The sequence below is a fragment of the Lycium ferocissimum genome, chromosome 3 (assembly GCF_029784015.1).
Source record: "Lycium ferocissimum isolate CSIRO_LF1 chromosome 3, AGI_CSIRO_Lferr_CH_V1, whole genome shotgun sequence".
Taxonomy (NCBI): domain Eukaryota; kingdom Viridiplantae; phylum Streptophyta; class Magnoliopsida; order Solanales; family Solanaceae; genus Lycium; species Lycium ferocissimum.
In genome coordinates, this window is record NC_081344.1 from 20,586,161 (window position 1) to 20,610,915 (window position 24,755).

General features: G+C 37.4%; 3 protein-coding genes and 1 long non-coding RNA gene across 6 annotated transcripts; 2 read left to right on the top strand and 2 right to left on the bottom strand.

Annotated features, from left to right (window-relative positions):
- Positions 1-9,090: 9,090 nt before the first annotated feature.
- Positions 9,091-12,365, top strand: LOC132050001 (uncharacterized). The gene is made up of 2 exons (XR_009413204.1): positions 9,091-9,858; positions 11,831-12,365. It is a non-coding gene; the product is annotated as an uncharacterized LOC132050001 (long non-coding RNA).
- A 1,488-nt stretch (positions 12,366-13,853) lies between these two features.
- LOC132050002 (uncharacterized) lies at positions 13,854-17,963 on the bottom strand. Of its 2 annotated transcripts, none has more exons than XM_059441004.1 (4): positions 17,513-17,963; positions 16,589-16,904; positions 14,836-14,943; positions 13,854-14,362 (listed from the first exon to the last, which is right to left on the bottom strand). In XM_059441004.1, exons 2-4 carry the CDS (start codon positions 16,883-16,885, stop codon positions 14,054-14,056), a joined length of 714 nt encoding a protein of 237 aa, XP_059296987.1. In that variant the 5' UTR covers positions 16,886-16,904; positions 17,513-17,963; the 3' UTR covers positions 13,854-14,053. The 2 variants fall into 2 exon arrangements, with proteins under 2 accessions (XP_059296987.1, XP_059296986.1); XM_059441003.1 differs by having other exon boundaries at positions 17,497-17,963.
- Positions 17,964-19,832: 1,869 nt separating this feature from the next.
- On the top strand, positions 19,833-21,345 carry LOC132050004 (uncharacterized). Of its 2 annotated transcripts, none has more exons than XM_059441006.1 (2): positions 19,833-19,989; positions 20,815-21,345. In XM_059441006.1, exon 2 carries the CDS (start codon positions 20,833-20,835, stop codon positions 21,205-21,207), a length of 375 nt encoding a protein of 124 aa, XP_059296989.1. In that variant the 5' UTR covers positions 19,833-19,989; positions 20,815-20,832; the 3' UTR covers positions 21,208-21,345. The 2 variants fall into 2 exon arrangements, with proteins under 2 accessions (XP_059296989.1, XP_059296991.1); XM_059441008.1 differs by having other exon boundaries at positions 19,864-19,989; positions 20,827-21,345.
- A 1,454-nt stretch (positions 21,346-22,799) lies between these two features.
- On the bottom strand, positions 22,800-24,060 carry LOC132050003 (uncharacterized). Its single transcript, XM_059441005.1, has one exon. The coding sequence runs from the start codon at positions 23,835-23,837 to the stop codon at positions 22,980-22,982; it is 858 nt and encodes a 285-aa protein (XP_059296988.1). The 5' UTR covers positions 23,838-24,060; the 3' UTR covers positions 22,800-22,979.
- Positions 24,061-24,755: the final 695 nt, after the last annotated feature.

Consider the following 24,755-nt stretch of genomic DNA (forward strand, 5'->3'; position numbering starts at 1 on the left):
CTTGAATGATTCTTAAGGGAGAAATGTTACTTGAATGATTCCTGTATTCCGAGATCTTCAGTTTGCCTTGACATTCTGGTGACTCATCTTTGTAGGTAGACATGAGCATTTTGTATGGAAACATGCTGAAAACTTGCTAAAAGTTGAACATATGTTATGAACTCATCCAAATAATCTGCTTGAGTCTAGGTGACATAGACTATCTCATTTCCTGACAGGTACTGGTTAATTAGAGTAAATGCCACCAGAATGAATGACGGATGCAAGTGAGTGAAGATGTTTGAAGATGTTCGTATTGTAGTATTTTATGTTGCCCGGTGTGACTATGATCAGATGTGGCTTGCTTCGGAGGATTGTGGCAGTGGTACACTATTCAGAATAAGATGGTGCATATCAAAGAACTCTTTGGAATAATGGGTTTCAAAGAGACCCCATTTGTTTTAATCTTGAACAAGCATGATCTGTTCGGGGAGAAGGTCGCTCGTGTACCATTGGACTCTTGTTAGTGGTTCACTGATTTCACTCCAGGCGGACTCAGCACAGTAACCACTCACTAGCAAACCTAGCGTATTGTCATGTTGCGATGAAGTTTAAAGACCTCTATGCTTCTCTCACAGGTAGAAAGCAATTTGTGTGGCAAGCTCGGGCAAGAGACCGAGTGACAGTTGATGAGGCATTCTAGTGTATAAAGGAGGTCGTCAAGTGGGACGAGGAAAAGGAAGAGACCTACTATGGTGAAGCAGAGGACTCGTTTTATAGTACAACTGATGTTAGCTCTTCTCCGTTTATCTGGCCGGAGTAAATTAGTCTAGACATATCTTTTGATGTGTGAAGATCTGACAAAGAAAAAGGGGAGGGCGATCAAATAATTTACTCAATTTCTTTTCACCATTTCCTTGTCATGGACTTTTTGGTTATTAAGAGTCAAAAACTTTTTGGATGTCCTTGGAAGTTTTGGAGAATCCATACTCGTATCATCCTTTTGTATGATCTCTGTTGTAACTTGTAAGGGCTTTTAGTAACAGTAGCAGCTTGGTGGTTATCTGGTTTGGTTTTGTTCCTTTGCTGTAACTTTCCTATAATTAAAGGCTCCGGAATATGTTCTAAAGATGAGCATGCATATCAAAAAGAGAATTAAAGCTTTAGCCAATCAGGCCTGTCAGAGGAACCGATGTACAAATAAAGAATCTGTTTTGACATTAATAGATATATCCATATATCTTTGACACAAGGTGTATGCATATATGTTCCGATCATCAAGTCATACTTTAGGTAGCAAAAATATCATTATGGAAGACGTTGATCGTTGGAATGATAGTTGATCTAACAGAAATAGAGATTCTCAACTCTTTTTCCAAATTGAAATGCTTAAAAGAAGTCTATGGGATCACATAGATATTCGTCCTCGATTCTATGATAGTTTTTATGTAAATAGGCCTTTCATCGGCTTCTCTTTGATGGAATTTGATTTTTCCGAGGATGTCTTCTAATTTTTGGCTTCATTCTGATGAAACTTGAAAGGGAGAGAACCAAAATATTCAACTCAGTTATCCATTGAGACAACAACAAAAGATTTTTGGTCTAATATTATCCTTTCTATTAGGATAAAAAGTTTTACTTTTGCTCATGACTTATGCTAGAGCTCCAATTTAAGGCAGTTTAAACCATGTTAGATGAGTGGCAAAATTAAATCTTTCTACTCGAAGAATTTAAACACATAAAGTCCACTTATTTCATATTAGAGCTCCGTCAATGGCAAGACAAATATAGACGTTTTGCTAATGACATGGTATGAATGGATCAAGACTGTTTTGAAGGGAAATATTAAGCAGTTTTGGATAGTACATGGACAACTTTAAAGGTTTCTCCGATAAATAAATTGAGATGTATTCGATGAAAATAGCAATATTAATATTTGATTAAATAGTAAAGACAATCAAACGGTGCTTTTGCAACGAACAATTAAAACATAAAGCCACAAAAATAGTAGGAACAAAACCTATTATTAAATATTAAAAACTGTATTTCAACCATTAAATCCTTTTCTTCTTTGTTTTTTTCCCTGGAACAATTATATAAAAACTTTAAAAAGATTGGAAAAAAACTATTTTAAAATTTTAATCAATGGCCACCTAAATACGATTATGTCAAACGTGGCAATTTTAGTTAAATTTAGAAGGTTAAAATGGGTCGGGTTACAATCGCTCCCAGCTTACAATCATTCTTCATTTATTTGTTTATTTTTTTTATAATTATCAAATCAAAGCAGCGAACTGTTTATTTATTTATTTATCATGACTTTAAATAACCAGGTCTATTGAAAATAGTTCCTCTACCTTCACAAGGTACGAGTCTTACACACCACTCTCTCCAGACCCTACTTGAGAGTTGGGCTGGCATAATCAGTCTATGAAAGCATGGCCTTGCCCAATCCGCCCAAATTTGGGCTTATCATTGACCCACCCATTTGTTAGCGCAACTGTCAAACCCTAACCTTGGGGAGTGTGGCCGGCACTCGGCACCCGAAGGCCCGAGCGAACCAACCATCGCATCTGTGACATGTAATATGAATAGTAGGCCGACAAGGCTGCTATATGACACTAACAAGAACCAAATGTATAATCCTGCACGCAGAAGAACCCAACAACAACCTCTCTCTCTCTTTCTCTCTCTCTCTATATATATATATAAGGCTAACAAGACTATATAGTCATGCCAAGAAGCGTACAGGGGGCCGACAAGGCCATGCAAAACATATATACACCGACAATCGTCCGCAAGCCTCTAAAAGAGCAACACAATATCAACGAGGTCGGGATAGGGCCCCGACATACCCCAAAACTATACATATACATATGCATACATCTCCATAGACTCACAACCAAGAACTCCGAAGAAGTGAGTGCGACACTCAACCGCGATCTCGGTGTGTCTCTCTCTATGGAGGCACGTCGGCCGTCATCGGCACCGTGGGCATGAACATAGCGCACAAAAGGCGTCGGTACGAAATATGTACTGAATATGTAGGGCGGAAAGCACAAACACAAATAATGTAAATAATATGAGAAGAGATTTACAAATAACCTGAAACTCTGTTCAAAGCCACTGAGGGCGACCATAACCACAACATAAATGTAAATGCGTGCTCGTAAAATCATTCCTCACTGTGGAGGTATATACCATATCATATAACAATAATAATAAATCCCTCTGTGGGATGAGCTCATCATCACAACATCATCTCAGCCTAACTGATCAGTGGCGATGCACAGCTACATGCCTACCCGGCCGCCTACAACACAGCTCGGTAAAGAAAAAACATGTCTAGATGCACATATAAGTGCCTACCCGGCCGACTATAGGGCGGCTCGGTAATAAAAATAAACATATATATATATATATATAAGTGCAATGCAAAACCGACCTCTTCAATTCCTGAAAGCTCCTTTCACAAGCATCAGACATTATGAAACTTAGTCATGACATGTGTCAATTTCGTCAAGGTGCAGCAAAGAATAAGAGAAATTCTCCACAAACCTCCGATAATAGCTAGCTAAGCCCGAGAAACTACGAACTTCCGTAGGAGTTGTAGGCCTCGGCCAATTCTTTACTGCCTCGATCTTCTGACCATCCACCTTGATGCCCTCATCTGAGACGATATGTCCAAGAAATGCCACCGAATTCAACCAAAACTCGTATTTAGAGAATTTAGCATACAACCATGATGTTGCGAAATACCGCAACACGACTCGCAATGATCCGTATGCTCCGCTTCTCGACCTAGAGTATATTAGAATATCATCAATGAACACAATCACAAAAAATGTCAAGAAATGGCTTCAAGACCCGATTCATTAAATCCATAAAATCGCTAGCGCATTAGCGAGACCGAAGGACATGACAAGAAATTCATAATGGTCATATCTCGTCCGAAAGCCGTCTTTCGGGATATCTTGCTCTTTGACTCGCAACGATGATATCCGGACCAAAGATCGATCTTGGAAAAGTACTTCGTGCCCTGTAGCTGATCAAATAAATCATCGATTCTGGGAAGGGGGTACTTGTTCTTAATAGTCACCTTGTTGAGCTGACGATAATCAATACACATTCTTAACGAACCGTCTTTCTTACGAACAAACAAAGACCGTGCACCCTATGGAGAAGTACTGGCCCGATAAAACCTTTATCCGTAAGATCCTTTAACCGAGCTTTCAATTCTTTTAATTCAAAATAGGTCATTCTATACGGAGAAATAGATATAGGCTCGATCCTGGAAGTACATCAATAAGAAAGTTTGGATTTCCTTTCGGAGGAAGGCCAGGAAGTTCATAAGAAATACATCGTGGGGAATTCATTAACAACAGAACCGATCGAAGAGCGGAGGTTCCGCCTCCACATCCCGCACTCGCACCCGAGCGGTACATATATCCTTTCGCAATCATCTTCCGAGCCTTAAGGTAAGAAATAAACTTCCTTTTGGCGCCGCAATATTGCCCTTCCACTCAATAATGTGCTCGCCCGGAAAATTAAAAATAAATAATCTTCGTCCGGGCAATCTACATTAGCATGACACGAGAAGCCACCAATCCATACCCATAATAATATCAAAATCAACCATCTCCAACGCATGCAAATCAACTAACGTATGGCGGTCATAAATCATCATATCACAATCTCGATATACCCGTCTAACTATCACAGGCTCACCCACGGGCGTAGATAGCTCAAATGACTTACGTAATAAGTCAGGCCCTTTATTACACTTGCTAGCAACGAACGGAGAGATATACGACAACGTAGAACCGGGATCTATCAAGGCATACATATTAGTGGAAAAGACGGATAATATACCTGTAACCACATCCCAGGAGACGACCAAGTCCCGACGGCCCGATAATGCATATATTTAAGGCCCCCGCCGACCGCCCGAACCAGACACCCTCCTCTACCTCTACCCCCGCCCCCGCGCCGAAGTCCGCATACCGCCCGCAGGCGCACCGAAGAAGAAAAGAACAGAATGTCGTTGGCCGAGCCATACCACCTCCGCCTCCCCTCGACAATATCTCATAATATGACCCTATCGTCCACACGCATAACATACATCAGCACCCTGACGACACATCCCAAAATGAGCCCTACCACATCGATCACAACGGGGCACCGGAGGCCTGGTCTGGCTAGACTCGCCTCTAAACTGCGGGCCTGATGTCCGCGAACTCTGACTCTGACCCTGACCAGAATAAGTGGTCCAATCATGTCGCTGACCCTGAAACTGCGGTGGTGCACTGGCTGCCGGATAAGATGAACGTCTAGAAAACTGCGGCCTAGGTCCACCTCTGAAATTCCCCGAATCACTCGTAGATCGGGCCCTCTTATGCTGACCTCTATCTCGCTCTCGATCAACCCGCTGATGCCTCTTACGATCCTCTAAGTTCTGTGCATAGGCCTGTATACGAGCAATATCCATTCCTGGATTCAGAGCAGTTGTGGTACACTCATTAATCAAATGCGGTCCTAAACCACCCATGAACCGGTACACTCGATCGGTCATATCAGCTACAACAGTAGGAGCGTGTCTGGCCATAGATTTGAACTGCATGCTATACTCCCTAACACTCATATTACCTTGCTCCAAACGCAGAAATCGATCCTGTCAGGCATGACGAATCTCAATAGGTAGATACTGCTGCATAAATGCCTCAGGAAATTCTCTCCATGTCGTCGGTAGAGCACGGGGTCCTCGGGATCGCTTCAGTGTCTCGTCAATCTATAGCAACATCCCGCGCCCTATAAGAAGCAAGCTCTACCGACTTAGTACGTAGCTCCGCATAAGCCTCGCAGTCCGCCGCATACGATCTAAGAAATCCTGTGGATCAGCATTCGGGTTCGTCCCTGTAAATTCTGGAGGTAACAAGTAAATGAAGTCTCGTGCCCTGGCACTCACTGCTCTATCACCCGTATCTGGAGCCTGACGGTGGGCTTGAGAGGCCACAAGTCTAGTCAATAACTGCACTGCACTCCGCATATCCAAATCCTGATTAGGTGCAACTGGAGGAGGAACCGGAGGTACATCGGCTCTCCTCTGCCCCCCAAGAGGGGGTGGAGGTGCTGCTTTAGAAGCCTGAGAGTCAGCCTCGTTCTGAGGCTCATGCTGATCCAAATTAGCGAGCGGCGCCTGACTGATGCCTCCCCCCACCTCGTCATCCAATCTCTGTATAAATTGCATAGCCGCCTGTCGTCTAGTAATGGTAGGCATCACTGAGAATATAAAAAAAAATAAAGGTTAGAAGTGAACACTTACGGATCAGCTCTATCACACGATCTAGATCAAGAAGAAGGGAATTTTTCCTAAATATCCTATAGCCTCCCCGTTTATAAGTGTGGTGCACAACACACATAACCAAGACCTACTAGATACGGGCTTGCGACTCCCTAGGACGTACCTGCTCGACACCAAGTTTGTCATACCCCAACCTTGGGGAGTGTGGTCGGCACTCAGCACTCGAAGGCCCGAGCGAACTAACCATCGCATCTGTGACATGTAATATGAATAGTAGGCCGACAAGGTTGTAATATGACACTAACAAGAACCAAATGTATAATCCTGCACGCAGAAGAACCCAACAACAACCACTCTCTCTCTCTCTCTCTCTGTCTCTCTCTCTCTCTCTATATATATATATATATATATATATATATATATATATAAGGCCAACAAGACTATATAGTCATGCCATCGTACGGGGGGGCCGACAAGGCCATGCAAAACATATATACACCGACAATTGGTCCGCAAGCCTCTAAAAGAAAGCAACACAATATCAACAGGTCGGGACAGGGGCCCCGACATATCCCAAAACTATACATATACATATGCATCTGTACCTATAGACTCATAACCAACAACTCCGAAAGTGAAGTGCGACACTCAACCGCTGATCTCGGTGTCCTCGCGGAGGCACGCCGGCTCGTCTGTCATCAGCACCGTGGGCATGAACACGGCGCACAAAAAGCGTCGACGAAATATGTACCGAATATGTAAGGCGGTAAGCACAAGCACAAATAATGTAAATAATATGAGAAGAGATTTACAAATAACCTGAAACTCTGTTCAAAGCCACTGAGGGTGACCATAACCACAACATAAATGTAAATGCGTGCTCATAAAATCATTCCTCACTGTGGAGGTATATACCATATCATATAATAATAATAATAATAATAATAATAATAATAATAATAATAATAATAATAATAATAATAATAAATCCCTCTGTGGGGTGATCTCATCATCACAACATCATCTCTGCCCTACTGATCAGTGGCGATGCACAGCTACGTGCCTACCCGGCCGCCTACAACACAGCTCGATAAAGAAGAAACATGTCTAGGTGTACATATAAGTGCCTACCCGGCCGACTATAGCGCGGCTCGATAATGAAAATAAACATATATATATATATATATGTGCAATGCAAGACCGACCTCAGAAGAGATATCATGACAGGAGTCGAAATGACCTATCGTCGTTATCCTTCAACTATCGTTATTGTCCCTACATCCTTTAGTTTCCAATTACGAGACAACTAGCACAAGAAACATGGAAGTTACGTAGTATGGATTTGTTTAAAGTAGACATTATGTTCAGGATATAAGTAACCATGATCAATGTGAACGTCAAAAAAAAGAACGAACAAAAGAATTTTAATTCTCTTTGAGTGACGAACAAGGAAGGATGAGAATACTTAAATCTTTTTCGATGTGAGTTATTCATGAGAAAAGGGCGATTTAATCATATTTATCAATTTGAAGTGGAGCAGCTTCGAATTCGATGAAACAATCCAATAAACGTTCATTCGAGTTCGAGTCATGCCGAAACATATAAAGAAGGACCCTACGTACCTCGTTGATAGAGCTATACGCGTCTTCCGGGTCTTTGAATACCTTATGAACGACTACCTACACAAAACGAACTATTCAAGATCAAATCAAACTCATAGCTCATGAAAGTCTTCACTTAGACATTTAAGCAAGCAACTCGCGGGCATAAGTTCGTAGGCTCTTTTGTAGCTCAATTTTCCCGCAAAACGCTACAAAATTTTACTTTCCTACTCCCCCTCATCAGTACAATCCTATACATACCACCATAACTCCAAGCAACATGTTAAAACTATATAAAACAGCCCAACAATCAAGCCAAGTCCATAAGAGTTCATAAGAATTGCAAAAGATTATTCTATGGGGGTGGGTTTCTACCTAATTTCTAGGTTTAATTACTTGTAAGGCTCAAAGAGATGAAGAGAAGGTTAAATCATACCTCAAAAGTTGAATAATACTCTGCAACTTAAGTTATTTCAAGATGAAGCTTTCTTCCGAAAATCGAAACAACGAGAAATCTACGATTCTATGATTGTCATGTGAATCCTTATGTTGTAATCACTTGATTTGCCTTTGAACTTAATTGTGACTGATGGAGAATAAATTTGGGAGAGTATAGGGGCTGTTCTAGGGTTTGATATTGATGAAAATGAGGGCCTAAAACGTTGGGGGCTCTATTTATATCACTTAAGTTGGGCCCACTGCCCTGTGGCAGTTTGCACCCTTGTACGGAAATACGAATTTCTCTCTACTCGGATGTCGTATCGACAAACGGTTAAATGCGCTGGAAACTAGACTCGTAGACCTTCGATTTGATAGGTGGATCACCCCATAACTCCAAGTATATTGAGAGAAAAGCTCATTCACATCTGACCCAAATTTCAGTAAAATTTACAAACGTAACTTGCGACGACCTTTGTCGACTTCCGTATCACAACTCATTTGACTTCAAAACTTAACATACGACTATCATACTATTTAAATACCTCAAAAAAATACCTTCTTACCATGTTAGCAACCTTACGATATGACAACGCACGAAAACACGAGATGTAACAGCAACCCATTTCAACCCATAAGAAGTTGGGTTGATATGCAGCCCAAAATTGATCTATGTGAAATCTTGTCAAAGTACTCTTAAAGGACATTTTTTTTTTAATTTGATATGTCATGCTTAGCCATTATAAAGAAAGAAAATAGTTTTATTAGGCCTATTTTTAGAATTTGATGATGAAGAACGCGACTTGGAGATGGAATGTAGCTATTTCAAGGAACTTCTTCACGGTGTTGGCCATGTTGAGGATCTTGAATTGGGTCCCTGGTGCATCCAGGTTTATTCATATTCTATCCGAAATTCAGATTATTTTTTTTTGGTTGGTATTTTCATTAGTTTAGTTACTTTAATAGTTCCACTACTTAGGATAATCTGATAACTAAATAGTACTAATGAATTACATTCTCAGGGCCTGTTTGGTAGGCCAGTTGAAGGTGGCTGAAAGAAACCTTTTTGAATTAAATTTTGGATGATGAACTGTGAGAACAAAGGGTTTTGCAGTGTACAGAACAAAAATGTAAAATTTGAATTGATTTACATTGGTCATACTCTTTAAGCCATGTGAATGGGGTTTTTCAAAGTGTTTAAAAGTCCATCTTTGGATTTCCAAACCAACCTTGACCACTTTGATGTGGCAAAACGCAGTCCTATACTCCAAGTTGTTTTTACGAATTATTCAACGATTTTCATGTCATTTGATAACTGTGTCATATTTCCTTGTTTTGACAAATTTTGTTTTATCTATTTCGTTTATAAGTGTCTGTCCATGCTGGAGTTGGAATATGGCAGTCTCCACAAAAAGCTGAAAATTCTTAAAACTTAATGCAGGTGTAGAATCGCTGGACTTCCCTGGAATTTACAGGTTTTTACAAAGTTCGTTGGATCTTGAGACATTGGAGATTGACTGGTACAATTACAGATCAAGAGTAAGTTTGATTTAGACCTTTTTCTTTTTGTTATACTTCATGTTCTCTATATCAAACAACTATCAGTGAAAGAAGAGGCAATATGTATCAACATATCTAATCTTAAGTAAATTAAGAAAAAGATAAAAAAAAACTTTGTTCTGTCAAACCATCTTAGTGATATATGTCAAAGATAATGATAAAAGGTCACAAAAAGGGGACTTGACTGTCCTTACGTCTTCAAAAAGAAATTCTTGAACCGGTTCAATCATCAAGTAAAGAGAAGGCTGAGAAGGTACCAATCTTTGAGAAAAGTGTCGGAGATAACCTTTAATTTTTTTTTTTTAATAAAGGTGGTGTTCGGGTCACCTTGCTAGCACCTCGACTATTCGACGGATACCTGCTACTTCCACAAGCACAGATACTATTACTAGGTAAATTTGCTCAAGGTTTAGGCATATGGGAAGAAATCAACTAGTATTTTTTTTGACTTCACTGGGATTTGATCTGTCGGAGATAAGTGTTAATGTGTAAGAAAAAAGAGTGTTTCTGTATAGTTGGGTGACTCCTATTTATAATGTGAAACATAACTAGCCTAACTACTTGATGAGCTTTTGAACTATAGCTTATAACTAGTGGAGACTTGCTCCCCTGTACATTGTTGCCATAAGAACTAAGAAGTAGAAAAAGTGAGGAGTTATCTCAAATAACATGTGAATTCACAAAAAGATCTAACCGAGAAGTTGATCTTGCTACATTATAGGAGGTTGGCTTTGGGCTTTTTTTTGAATTTTGAAGGAAGGGAGCTCCAACTGTCAACCCTTAAGTGCCCTCTAGCTTCTCTTGATAGTGAACTAAAGCTGGAAATTTTATTCTATGCGTCCAATAGGCCACACCGTTGGCTTCTCTGTCACCTTGACTTCTTTACCTTGAATATTTTCAATAATAGGTCATAGTGCCAAGAAGGTTTGGGAACTCCCTTGACAGCATTCACAATAAGTAAAGAGTCGGCTTCCATCCAAATATTCCTAATAACATGTCAAGACACCATTTAAGCACATAGGAAACTGCAAATGCGTTAGCTGTAATGTTTGTTCCATGGCCTAGTGGGACTGCATATTGCATAATGATATCACCAGAAGAGTTCCTCGCAATGCCACCTGGTTCTCATTGTCCTTGTCTGAAACTGCCATCCTTGTTTAGTTTTACCCATCCTAGATTAGGTTTGGACCATTTTACAATTGTGCTTGTCCATTGAGGCGAGTATTCCTCAAATGTGTTCACAAAAATTGATCCCAGGAATGCGTAGTTCGAATATTGGAAATTTAATTTGAATGCTGCTTTGTAAGGATTTCAGAATCTGCCTTCAATCTTGAAAGTTAAAGTTCTTTCTTTGTTGAATCAGCGTGCTTATTATTCTGTTTTTGTGCAAGACGTTCAGAGGATTGTTCTCTCAATTTTGTTTTTCTCAAGAAAATAGTTCAACTTGAGTTGATTTGACAGAATTTTTATGTTGTCACTATCAAAAGTGATTATATGATCAAGCCAGCAGTCAACTTTTTTTTTCCTAGTTTATGAAAAAGATGTTTACACAAGGAGATAAAGGATCAGTTTCGATCAGTGGCGGAGTCAGGATTTTCACTAAGGGGGTTCAAACTATGTATAAGTGAACACACGAAGAAGTCGAAGGGGGTTCAACATCTACTAAATATACATAAAAAATAATTTTAACCGTGTATAAATAGTATAATTTTTCGCTGAAGGGGGTTCGAACCCCCTTTGCTATGCCTGGCTCCGCCTCTAGTTTCAATGATGCTCTGAAGCATTTTGTTATTGTTTGCATGTACCATTTTGTAACATTTGCGAGCACTTAGACTTGTTCCTTGAATAAAGAATTCATCACCTCTTTTTTTTTATCCACAATCAAATCCTTGGCTTTTTACTTCCATCTAAGGAGAATAACCGGCTAATGTTAGCATATTGTTTCCTGCAGAACCTGTTGACAAGATACATGGATGAGGATGAACATAGCGGGAGGTTTGAGACACATAATTTTAACTGCTCATTGCGACATCTCAAGACCATCAAGTTCATTAACTTTCATGGAGCACTAAGTGATGATAAGTCTATACTTCCATTGGTAAAATATTTGCTTAAGAGTACAACAGTGCTAGAAAAGTTCATCATTGCTGCCATATTAGAAGAGAGTGATGTATCCTGGGATTATGTTAAAATGGAACAGGAATTCCTGAGTCTTCCAAGATCCTCTCAACACGCTTCATTTGCCTTTTCTTATTGATAATGTTTGGGCCCTTCTGTTTCAATTGATTGCAACATACCTAACAATTGTTGTTTTTTATGAAAGCGGTTACTCAATGTTTGATTTTTGTTGCTAATTTGTAGCTGATAAAAAGTCAGGATTGTACTTGTCAGTGTTGAAGGAGTTGTTAGTAGTTCTTCATGTCTAACTAACAATGTGTTTATTCTCTAAACATCAAGTAAGAAAGCTTGCTCTAAAAGTTTTGTGATTTCTTTTCGTATTGCTGAATCCTAATCATGGTTTTATATTATAAAAATTAAGGCTGAAAATCATTTTGCATAGAATAGTATTCAAGATTCACTACTTGCCCAAGGACTTGTTTTTGTGGCCTATGTTACTTTTAACTGGTGGAAAATTATTTCTAGACTTGGGCAATGAATGACCTTGGAAAGGAAGCAATCAGTGGAACCATGTCCCAGCATGTATGCTGGGGGTGTTAAAGAAGTAAATAAATAGCAGATGTTTTGAAGGAAAAGCAGAAGCCCCTCATGACTGAAAAATAAGTGTTTGAATTTACTTGCTTTTTTGTTGTAAACTGAGGAGTCTATTGTTGTGATAGACTTTACCTTCCTGAGTAGCATGAGTTGTATATTGTTTTTGTACTCACCGGCATGGTCTTTTTGTACTCACCGGCATGGTCTTTGTGCTCGGCTAGTTATATTCATAAAATTAATTTTTTTTACTTACCGAAAAAAAGATAACATTCCAGTATCTCATCTTTGTGGGGAGACATGAGTATTTTTTATGAATTGTTCAAACATGATGAGAAATGAGTCTCTGATAGTTGCATAGCAGGAAGCAATATATTTGGATTTCAAGAGGCTAGCTATGTGCATTCTGCTTCAAATGAAATTCAGAGTATATCAGAAATTATTATCTGCAATAACTTCTCTTGCTAACCAAGACCACGTTTGGATTGTTTATTGGTGGATAAATTTAAGACTTTATGATGAAAGTCACAAATGAGAAGATTTTTTACTCTCTGGTCCCTGGCTTTCAATTTATATGGCAAAATTTGGATAGACATGAAATTTAAAAGGAAAGGAAGATTTTTTAAACTTATGATGATAAATATGTTGTAATATGTGCGTGCTATAAATATTTTGAAACTTGTGGTCTTAAACATTCCATAACACTTGTGTAGTTGTGTGATTTAAAAACTCCTCATTCAGGATACAATTTGAAGTTTAATTAAATTGTTCCAAATTTAGAAAGAAAATGTTGCTCAAGGTGGTGCTAAACCTGATTACTTCATTGATAAACCTGATCATTGGCCGCTACATCATGTTTAGCCTACTTATTACTCACAAATAGGCAGGGGCGGATATAGAGTGTTGGCTACGGGCAGAGCGTATGCCCTTTTCGACTAACAGAAGTGAATTAACCCATTTTAGAATAATTAACACAGGGTATATTTGCACTATATCAAATAGTCCAGGGATATATTTGGCCCTTTCCCTTTAATTAAATAAAAGAAAAATAATTTAAAATTGATTAATTCCCTTCCGTTAATCAAAAAGGACTTATACTACATTACTTGAGTTCAGTGTCTCAAATTAACCAATTTAGTCTTCATGTTTGTAACCTCCATTTGACGAGAAATCCAGAGTCACTTCGATAGAAGTAGATCAAAACAAAAAAATAAAATAAAAAAATAGGACACTGGGAAACATCAAAATGATAAACAAGGGAGAACTTTTAAACTACAAAACGTTTTTTCTGCACACCTAAGTATAATTCTTAGACCATGAACAAATCTGTACAAGCAAAAACAAGCTGGATTCTGTGTAGTTCCAAGTTATTCAATGAACGTAGGACATATATATTCTAGTTATGTGGGACAAGAACAACAGAAATCTGATGATTGTTATACAAACAAGAACACATTATGTGGTCCTAAAACAGGTTCTTAAAAGGACTTGTGAGAGAATCACTGACACCTTGAAACAACCCGTAGAGGGAGTATTGCCGGAGGTTTTTAACCTCATACCACGAGTTTAGCACATCTTCATTCTTATCTGTCCCCGAAAAAGCTAATTGTATGCTCACGTTGCAGTCAACAGATCCACCATTGCCGTTGCACTTATTATTTGGGACTGCACAATCAGTTTTATTGAGGCAAACAAAAGAATCTCCTTTGCACGAATCACAGCCAAATTTCTTCCAAAACAAGTTCTGGAGGGTGCCCTTTTGGAATTCAAGCACCTAATCAAAACAGAAACAAGTTCAATGATGCCAAAAAAAGCTTATGCTTTAGGGTGTGTTTGGTACGAAGGAAAACAATTTCTTTCAATTTTCCACATTTGGATAGTAAAAAATTTTGAAAAACATTTTCTCTAGGAAAATAAGTTCCTCAAAATTGAGGAAAACGACCTAGTGAAAGTAAGGAAAACAAGTTCCCCAAGTATCATTCCATATTGATTGTCGCCCTCACCCCCATCCAACACAGTTCACCCCCACCACCCTCATACTCCTACCTCACCCCCACCTCCCATAGTGATTGCGTAGATAATATACAAGTATTTTTTTTATAATATTTTCTGCTTACGTACCAAAAACAAGAAAATAAGTATGAAACCTACTTATTTTTCAGGGAAAAACATTTTCCTTCGTACCAAACACACCTTTAATGTTTGTTGAAAGAAACTTGAGAATTTCACATGCTGCATAAGACTTACCAGAGTGAAGCTTGTGACGGTGTGAGTATTGTCTGCCACAAAAGCAGGCAATGATCTAGCAGCATATTTGCGTCCAGCAAAGGCAACCATATAACCACCAGATTTGCTCTGAGAAGTTTGAACAAATCATTGAATACGATGCACTCCAAACAGTAACTATTACCACTTAAAAACACATAAAGACCAGTATATTTAACGGTCATTGAAGAAAATGTTGATAATTGATTACTCAAATGCTCACAATTTTTTTTTTTGAATAACTGGTTTGGACCAGCTTGCGTGCACCTGGACTAATGCACTGGAAGCCAGTTTAGTCCCAAAGCACATGTTGAAGCACACATGGGCTCACCCAAATTTGTAGCTCAAGATTTGGCTATATTGACTGTATTATATAACAAACATTTCACAACCTTAGGACGTGGTCGATTCTCCAGTGTTCTTATTTTTCTGTTTTGTACTTTGGTCAATTAAAGCAGGCTTGGAGTTAAGAGTGGGCTTCTAAAGACTATCTATTCTTTCGTGAAGCTTCATCGTTCTTCAGCTGTATCCACCTATTTGCATATACTACATCTGATGGAATTTCTCCGCTGCTATTTTTTTATTGATTAATGAACTTTTCTCTGGGAATTATGAAGGCTGATTATTTTCCTAGTCAAGATAGAACCCATAAGGAGATTGAGAACTTAAAAAAGTGAAGTTCAAAGATTCATAGCTCAATAATCTGTATAGTTGAGTGAAAGCTGACATTGGGCACTATTTTTCAAGTAGAAAAGAAACTATTTTAGACTAGCAATTTAGGGGAAGAATTCATAGCTGTCACGATTGGTGTCTAAGAAATAATTCAATTTTTTGATGGAAAAAAAGTCGGACAAAACAGGTTGGTAGTCAGCAGGAGAAAACAAAGCTTAAGACACTTTTGTCTGTTGCATCTTTGTTGGAACTTAGAAGTTCTACCAAACATGTTTGTTAGAGAGTTAGGTGGAAGGTGACAAATTCCTAGCTAATTACCCTGTGATTTCTTCTCATATGAAAGATGAATCTACTTCATAGAGGAAGAGAGAATCAGTCAAGTAAAAATGCAGTCCAAATGATAATTAGTCCTTGAGGCACAAGATTAAACATTTTAGTTTGCAGAACAGGCAAATATCAAAAGAGGAAAGAGAAATAAGGTCTAATCTATTTGTTTGCAATGTGAAAATATGAAGATGTCTAGAAAAAGACATGGTCTAATATATTTTGTTTTCAATTTGAAACTATGAATACCTAGAGCTACATGTAATTACCAAGCAAAAGTACATATTCAAATTTCTTGACAGATCAATAATCTACTTCCGAAAATTGTTTTCTATGCAGTTTAGACATTATCTTAAGGTTATGCCATGAGATCAACATATATGGTTTTCCTGTCACAGTATTTAGTGGCCAGAATATTACATAGCTCATGATATACATGCTTAACAAAAGAAGACCTACTAATCTGTTTATCACATTATATGCTAAGTCATAACAGTTTTTAGAAAATACACTACACAGTGACAAACATGGTAGCATCAACTATTTACTCTATATGCCAAAATTCTTTTCTAATTCCAATGCAAACAATCTGTTAGTGCCCTTCTCTAATCTAATTTACACTTAAAAGTATAAACACATCCACAAGCAGACTAACCACAGACAAAAACCGGAAATACAAAACAAAAGAAAGCATGGGATGACAATAAAAGAATTTGGGATGTAATAGGACAGGACATACAGGATTGAAGTTGCTGCTATTGATTGTGAGGAGTGAAATCTCATCCACTTTGGGCCTAAAAACAGCAAGTTCAGCAGAATTTCCAGAAAGGGAAAGCCGACGGTCACATGGAGAGAGCTGAGATTCATTGAAGAAGAATGATTCCTTAGAAGAAAACGCAAGCCCAAATGTGAAACCATCCCATTTCTGAACTTTTGAGTCCGAACAAGGATCAAAAACCGGATTCGTATCTCCAGCGTGCACGCTACCCATCACAACCATCATCGCCACAAATATCAGCACCATCATGGTTCCCATCCTCGCCAAATGTGATCCCCTTAATCAAGAACGAGCAAAAAAAACGAAAACTGTCAGAAAGGAAATGTTAAAGGTAAGAGCTTTGGAATATTTCCAAGTTGTGGGGAGCAATTAGAACCATGATTAGGGGTCTTCACGAAAAACTGGAAAAAAAAAACGTACAAAGAGATTTCTATCAAGTTTGGTCTGGTTTGGTTCACTATTTGAAAAACCGACTTAATTAGTTTGATTTTCTTTTTTTTTCAGGTAAACGCCGAACTGAACGGAATCATGACCACCCTTAACCATGAATAATCTCATAACAAAGAAAGACAACTAAATAAAAATCATATGGCAACAGGGGTAGGAGATAACCTACCATCCTTTATAGTTTATAAGAGGGCATCAAATATTCAAATATACCTACCATCAAGTCATCAACAACTTATGTTTTAATCATTCGATTAATCAATCATGGCTCAATATCCATTCAGCTTTATTCAGACCCTGAATTCAATTTTTAGAATATTCATGATATTATTTACAGAGAAAAGAGAAATCAAGAAGCACAAAAAGTTCATGAATTTAATTCTAAAGGGTCAAAACAAGGAACCAATAAGAATCAAACTTACACAAAAATAAGATTACCCTTTGTCAAAGAATTAATCAGATGTTCTTCGACCCCTCAGAAACTTTTCTTGATATTGATCATCTTTTTTTTTTTTTTTTTTTTTTTTTTTTTTTTAATGATGACCGTTTCCTTATGTGGAAAATTACTTAATTATTACCCCTAGTACTAATACATATCAAGGATTGAAACAAGATGGAAAAAAAAAAAAGGTCAAAATAAGCTTTAAAAAAAAGAATTTGATTAGTAAGGAAAGGTTTTGGAAATTGGTTCTTGAAAATGTATATTTGCTTTGGTAATTCCGACGTGTGATGGGTTTTCGGGATTCTTAGTTGCAAAGAAAAGGACACGATAAAGCCGGCTACATTTGGAACTTGTCCAAGAAACGGTTAGGGAAGTTGGCGTTTGAAACACGACAATCAGTGATTTAACGTTGTTGACTAAAAAATTCAGTCAAAATTTCACGGTTTGTTCTTCAAATGGGTTGATCTTTAATTTTTGTCTCTTAGCGAATTTATATTTAATGGGGCATAAGTTCTATAAGGGCAAAGACATGACTTATGAGATATTACATGCGAAAATATAAACTTATGTTGCGAAAAAATTAATTGTTACGAGGGAAAAAATTAAAGACCAGCACAAAATAGAGACAAAAGTGCAAATGACCCAAAAATTCGATGCTATGCTTGTCTCCACTAATGGGATGTGGGTCCTTCATTTTGGGTGGTTTGCACAAATAAGCTATTTTGTACCACTATTTAAGTTTTGACCCCATTTAAATAAGTTTTGTAATTGTGATTAGAATTTGGAGCTTGCTGGTCAGAACGTGGCTGCAAATTCTCACGAATCACCATAATGGATCATCAAGACTTAATATAAATTTGTGATTTTGAAATAAATTGTTCTTAAGTTCTGAAGGATTGTTAATAGTTCTAATGGATGGACAAGGCATGAGTACGCGCTGTGTCAGAAATTTGATAAATACCATTACGTTTCACAGCAATTTGATTAATATATTAATTTTGTTGACTAAAAAATTCAGTAAAAATTGCACGGTTTGTTCTTCAAATGGGTTGATCTTTAATTTTTGTCTCTTAGCAATCGAATTTATATTTAGTGGGGCATAAGTTCTATAAGGGCAAAAACATGACTTATGAGATATTACATGCGAAAATATAAACTTATGTTACGAAAAAGTTAATTGTTATGAGGGAAAAAATTAAAGACGAGCACAAAATAGGAACAAAAGTGCAAATGACCCAAAAATTCGATGCTATGCCTGTCTCCACTAATGGGATGTGGGTCCTTCATTTTGGGTGGTTTGCACAAATAAGCTATTTTGTACCACTATTTAAGTTTTGACCCCATTTAAATAAGTTTTGTAATTGTGATTAGAATTTGGAGCTTGCTGGTCAGAACTTGGCTGCAAATTCTCACAAATCACCATAATGGATCATCAAGACTTAATATAAATTTGTGATTTTGAAACAAATTGTTCTTAAGTTCTGAAGGATTGTTAATAGTTCTAATGGATGGACAAGGCATGAGTATCATCAAAGCCTCTCGTACACGCTGTGTCAGAAATTTGATAAATACCATTACGTTTCTAAGAAATTTCATTAATACATTAATTTTGTTGCTTCAAAATTGACCCAAATAGATCCAAATTTGATTTACAACACTTTAATACCAATCTCAACAATTTTCGATGGTTAAATTCAATCCAAATCTTGAAAAAAATTAATAGAATCGCTTTATCTTCTTTAACGATCAAATGCAGCAAAATCAACAACCGTGTTATTCAACTAAATATTTTTACTTGTTCGAGGACACAAACTTAAAACATTTATAACCACACAAATGCTATGTCATTTTAAGATCAAAAGTTTTAAAAGTATTCATTTTTTTTCCTTAAATTTTGTAATCTCTCCTTTTCAATTTGTTTGTTTGATTCGACTTGGCACGGAGTTTTAGAAAGTAAAGAAATATTTTGAATCTTGTGGTATTAAATTAAAGATATGTGGAATATACCAAAATGTCATTTAATCTTGTGGTCTTAAACATATCATATAAAAAGTTGAAATTAAAGTATTTTCAAAAAAGGAAAAAGACATTCATTTTTAAAAGGACTAAAAAGAAAAATAAGGCAAACAAATTGAAACAAATAGAGTATCTACTCAAACTATAATCACATAAATTAGAATGGAATGAATAGTAATTTCTTCTGAAAGTTCTTTTAGGAAAAGGACGAATAAAGTCAACTATGACAGAATGTGGAAGCAGCCCATTTTCTAGCCACTAAGTATAAATTTAGGAGCTACAACATTCAACAGTTTATAAGTTGGCCTCATCCAGCTCCTTTTTCAGCCAACCATCTCATAAGTCTCCCTTATCCATTTTCTTTAATAATTCACCTCAAACACATATCCCATGTTCACTCTTCTATTTTCTTTCTACGTTGGCACACTTAGAGCACTCCACAAGCCATCACAACCAGGTACACCAATCTTTTTCTTCTTTCCTTTTCCCACCTAATTCCATGTATAAACTTTGCTTTTGTATTTCTTCATACATCTTCCCCTTGTTGTAAAAAATAATAGAAAAACAGAATTGAAAGAAAGTTTTGAACCATGAAAATGACTGTTCTTAAAGAGATATTAGTGCGCATTTATTGGTTTGAAGAAAAGTACAAACAACTCTATTCAAGCAGTGGCGCAACCACACACAACGAATGGTGGTCGGTTGAATACCCTTTGTACGAAAATCATAATTTATATATAAAGAACTATATTTAGCATATAGGTCAAAAATTGAATTTTATCATAAATCTCATTCTTTGCGAAATTTCTGGCTTTGCCACTGTATTCAAGGTACATGAAAGCTCTATATACTGCAAATCGACTTAGTCACTACTCAGGTAAGGCTTGAATTTATAGTGTTGAAAGAAGGCTATTCAGAATAAGTATTTGACTTCATGAACAAACATTTTCTTCTAATTCTAAAACTTAAATTTACATTTAAATTGAAATTCAAGTTTTTAAATAAAAACTGAAAATGTCATGTTTCTGGTGTAAAATATAAAGCCTTTGGCCTTCAAACTCTTTCTTACAATCCCACTTAGCCACTTCACATGTAGTACAAACTATCTAACACTTGTTATACAGTCAAACCTATATTTTGTGGCTGTTATAGCAAAATGATGTTATAGAGAATATATAAATATAACACAAAATGAAAATCGATCCTAAAGAAAACTAGGTCGTTATAGTGAAATGTTATTATAGAGAATGATAGTTATAGAGAGATTTAATTGACTGTATAGGTTGGTGGTCAGAAAGCAATGGCAACAGCTTCAGTGACACTTTCTCCAGCAACAGTTACTATGGCTGCAGCCAGTGTTGGCACAAAGAGATGTTCCCAGAAAAGAACCAAAGTGAAGTACATTAGTGGCTTGAATTCATTTGGAGGGCTTAAGGCACATAACAGTGTTGTCTCATTAGGCCTCCCTCTGTGTACTGAACAGTCCTTCGCCAACATTGTTAGTTCTTTGAGAGCAACTTCATCACAAGGCAAAGGTGGAGCTTTGTCGTCTACCTGTAATGCTGCTCTTGAGATTTTCAAGATTGCTTCCATTATTACAGGCCTCGTTCTGGTCGGAGTTGCTATTGGATTTGTCCTCCTTCGAATTGAAGCTTCAGTTGAGGAATCTGATTAAAAAGTTGGCTTGCCAATGTTTTCACCAAGATTTACTTTCTCTGCATTAATGTAGAGTTGATTTATTTTGGATATGTATATTAACCTTATAAACTTGGGTTTCCTCAAGAAATTTTGAATTTTAGATTTGTTAAAATCAGTATTCTGTCTCCCGTGTTGACGACAATATACTCTATGGGGCCTCTGGACCATGGGCCAGAAACTTAGTGTATCTAACTACTTATTTATTCCTATGACTGGAGTTCTTACCGTTGGGACGACATGATCCGTAGGAAAGGGAGGAAAATGATATTGCAGAAACTTTCGTTCAAAGGAATGTAGCATAACATCAATTTGCTTGAATTATTGCCAAAATCTAACTTTTCGTGCACTTTGCATCCTTTAAGCTCTTTAAGTTGGACATGTACAGGTTTTTGTTCTTTAACAAGGAGTGATAAACCTTCAAATCATACACTTGATGTCTTGAGATAAATCTGTACGTAATGCTTGTTAAACATGTTATTCTGGTGCATATTTTATAACCTTGATTGACATATATTTCACATGACATCCCTAATGTTCTTAATTCCCTCTTCAAGACTACCAAACTTACCCCTTTACCATAATTATACAACTGTTTGTTGAAAGCGAAGAATATCAGCAACTATCCCGATTGACATTCAAAAAGCTTCCATCTTTTAAATCAAAGATAGACATTATTGGGAAGGTACTGCAGCTACCGAGGACCAGCAGGGGAATTGGTTATGGCAGTATTGCGGAGGCTGCAGCATACTTTGCATCACTAATGTAAATCCACAATAAATACTTACCTTTCTTCTCATTTTAGATCCCATTAAGCCTCTCCAGGACTTGCAAACATCACCGGCCTCATTATTTTCTTCCATAGCCAACACAAGCACCTATTAGTCCAGATTGCATTCTTGATCTCTCCCAACATATTCATGTGGAAGGGGCTAGAGCTTTGCCCTTTTTTGGATCTTTGTATCTTGAAAATCTAGTTCACTACCCAAAGAGTAGAAAACTTTAGTGGTTTGGTTTCTTGTGGTTCTTTTCTAAAAGAACCATAAGAAACCAAACCACTAAGCTACAAACCCCAAAAGGCTAAAGGCATGAGCATATGCTTTTGGACTATAATTGAATCATGAACTGAGTAAAACTTATGCTTAAGGGCTTTCCTTGCCCGTCTACAGCATTTCCTGTATTGAGTTCGAGTTAGTCCATTTGGTTGTTCTTTTTCCTTTTCATTTTGTTTCTTTTGGTTTCCCATCAAACTGAGTGAAACTTGAACCTATCAGTTAAAAAAGGATATGACCAAAAGGGCTTCCCACTACATCTTTACCTCTCTTTTAATGCTTTATGACTTTCTTGGCATCATTTTCCCAATGCAATCTCGTTATCTAGTATTTTCCAGTTTACAATTAAAGAACTTGCTATGCACCTTTTTTTTTTTTTTTTTTTTTTTTTTTTGTTAACTTCTGTCAGTGTGAAGATGAGCTATACCAAAGTACAGTCACACAAAAGAAGATGCACACTTAATGGAAAAGTAACACGATTCAGGGTGAGGAGGGTGGTGGGGGAAAGAGAACATATAACTAAGTTAACTTTAGTTCAATTGATAAACTATGGTTTGGCAGTCTAGTGACTGCAATACACAGAGCTAGTACCAATATCTCTAGGCAAGAAGACACCCCAGAACTTGTCCTCAGACACATATATTGAAGTTTATTTAAGTTGGCATTTTGATGCCTAATGTACATTCCTTTATTCCGTAGTTTACTTCAAGCAATTAATTGTTACAGGGATGTCTCTGCCCTTACTCTGAAGCTGCTCATACTTAGACAACAGTGTCCTATCTGCTCGATTTCTCGCAAAGATAACGGAAATACCAGCGACAAGGATCAAGATAGCTGCAAGTACCCAACTAAACTGCAAGTTCGCCATAGCCCGGGCCCTTAAATCAGCTTCATTCGTTTGACACATAACCGCTTCACTTGATTGCACAACGCATCCTTGTGGAACAAAGTGTGGAAACCATAGGTTGAATCCCATGTTCATGAACCAAACACCTTGGAACACTACTGAAATCGAGAGAAGAAGCGCTGCGGGAAAACAAGAAGGGCAGCAAGTGACAACAAGAGCTGACATAAGGGAAATACACACAACGAGTTGCAATAGCCAGTGGTAATGGCCTTCAAGTCCAACATGATCAGTTGAATGATAATGAAGTAAGAAAAGCTCCTGACCAAAAATAGATGTAGCAAGTATGCCTAAGATCCCATGTAGGATCTCAGGTAAGTTACTTATCTCAGCAAGAAGAGTAAAACACGCGAATATGGTCAAGTTTAAGAACATGGTGGCATGTTCAATGTTATGAAGCTTGAATGATGAGTGAAGAGAATTAGGGAAGTCTATGAACTGGATAACTATGCAAAATATGGAGAAGGACAAGACAAGAATGAGATCAAGGTGTTGTAGAGTGGGAATTAGGGGACTCTTGAAAGGGTACCAAAATCTTGATCTGAATTTTGTAGATCCTTTTTGAAAGTTGGCTCTAATGGTGCTAATTGTATGCCAAAAACCAAGGAGAGCTAAGGCCAAGCCAGGTACTAGATGTCCAAGAAATGTCCCCATGAAGTTTATTAGTCTGATATTCAGAACTACACTAGAGTAATGGTTAAATACTTTATACTCATAGGAGAAAATTACCAGTATTTGTCAATCTGGTGCATTATGCATGTGTTTCCACCATCAATACGCAGGATCAAAAGTGAATTCCATTACTGGACAGCCTTTTAGGATGATTGGAGTTAAAGGACACAAATAACCAAGGTGGGCGTGGCGACGTGAGAATGACATGACAACAACAATTTAACACAAAAATACAAAGAGGCCAGGTGCACTAACTCTGATTGGAGGGTGTTGGAAGCTTATAAGTTGGTCGTATTGGGTTTTTAGCACTTTTTTGCTTAACTACGTTTTTGGTACATTAAAGTGCTGATAAGCCAAAATCAATCAATTTGTAACTTTTTGCAAAAATTTTAAGGCTATTTTAGTCATTCTACTGAAAGAACTGCTTATCAACATTTTTTCACCAAACACATTAACTACTTATTAACAATTTTAGTACTTATATCCCAACACGCACCTGCTTATTTATAAAATCAGTTTCAACACTTAAAAATACCTTTGAGCCCTTAAAACTTATCAACTACTCATAATCAGCTAATCCAAACAGGCTCTTAAGCTCCCACTATGTGCAAGGTACATGAAAAGTCCGGACCACGTTGTATCTATTGTACAATGTCTTATATTGCATTTCAGCAAGAGACTGTTTTCATGGTTTGAATTGGTGAACTCTTATCATACAAGGGTAACTCTTTTTGTTATGCGCTCCCCTCGACTATTAACAGTAAAGGATTAAAAAATATTGGTAATGAGTAGCATTTGTCAGTGTTGTTTGCGTGGAAGTAAGCCTTTAGTAACATGAAAGTAAGAACACTTCTCCATGACATTAAATATGGAAATGATATATTCCACTAACCTATAGTG

What these genes read in the sequence shown, in the direction of transcription:
- LOC132050002 (XM_059441004.1), bottom strand. Translation starts at nt 16,885, where the DNA reads ATGGGAACCATGATGGTGCTGATATTTGTGGCGATGATGGTTGTGATG. An exon ending in ATAGCAGCAACTTCAATCCT is followed by an intron (nt 14,944 to 16,588) that starts GTATGTCCTGTC and finishes CAAACTTCTCAG; the next exon opens with AGCAAATCTGGTGGTTATAT. An exon ending in CCGTCACAAGCTTCACTCTG is followed by an intron (nt 14,363 to 14,835) that starts GTAAGTCTTATG and finishes TGTTTTGATTAG; the next exon opens with GTGCTTGAATTCCAAAAGGG.
- LOC132050004 (XM_059441006.1), top strand. Translation starts at nt 20,833, where the DNA reads ATGGCAACAGCTTCAGTGACACTTTCTCCAGCAACAGTTACTATGGCT.
- LOC132050003 (XM_059441005.1), bottom strand. Translation starts at nt 23,837, where the DNA reads ATGGGGACATTTCTTGGACATCTAGTACCTGGCTTGGCCTTAGCTCTC.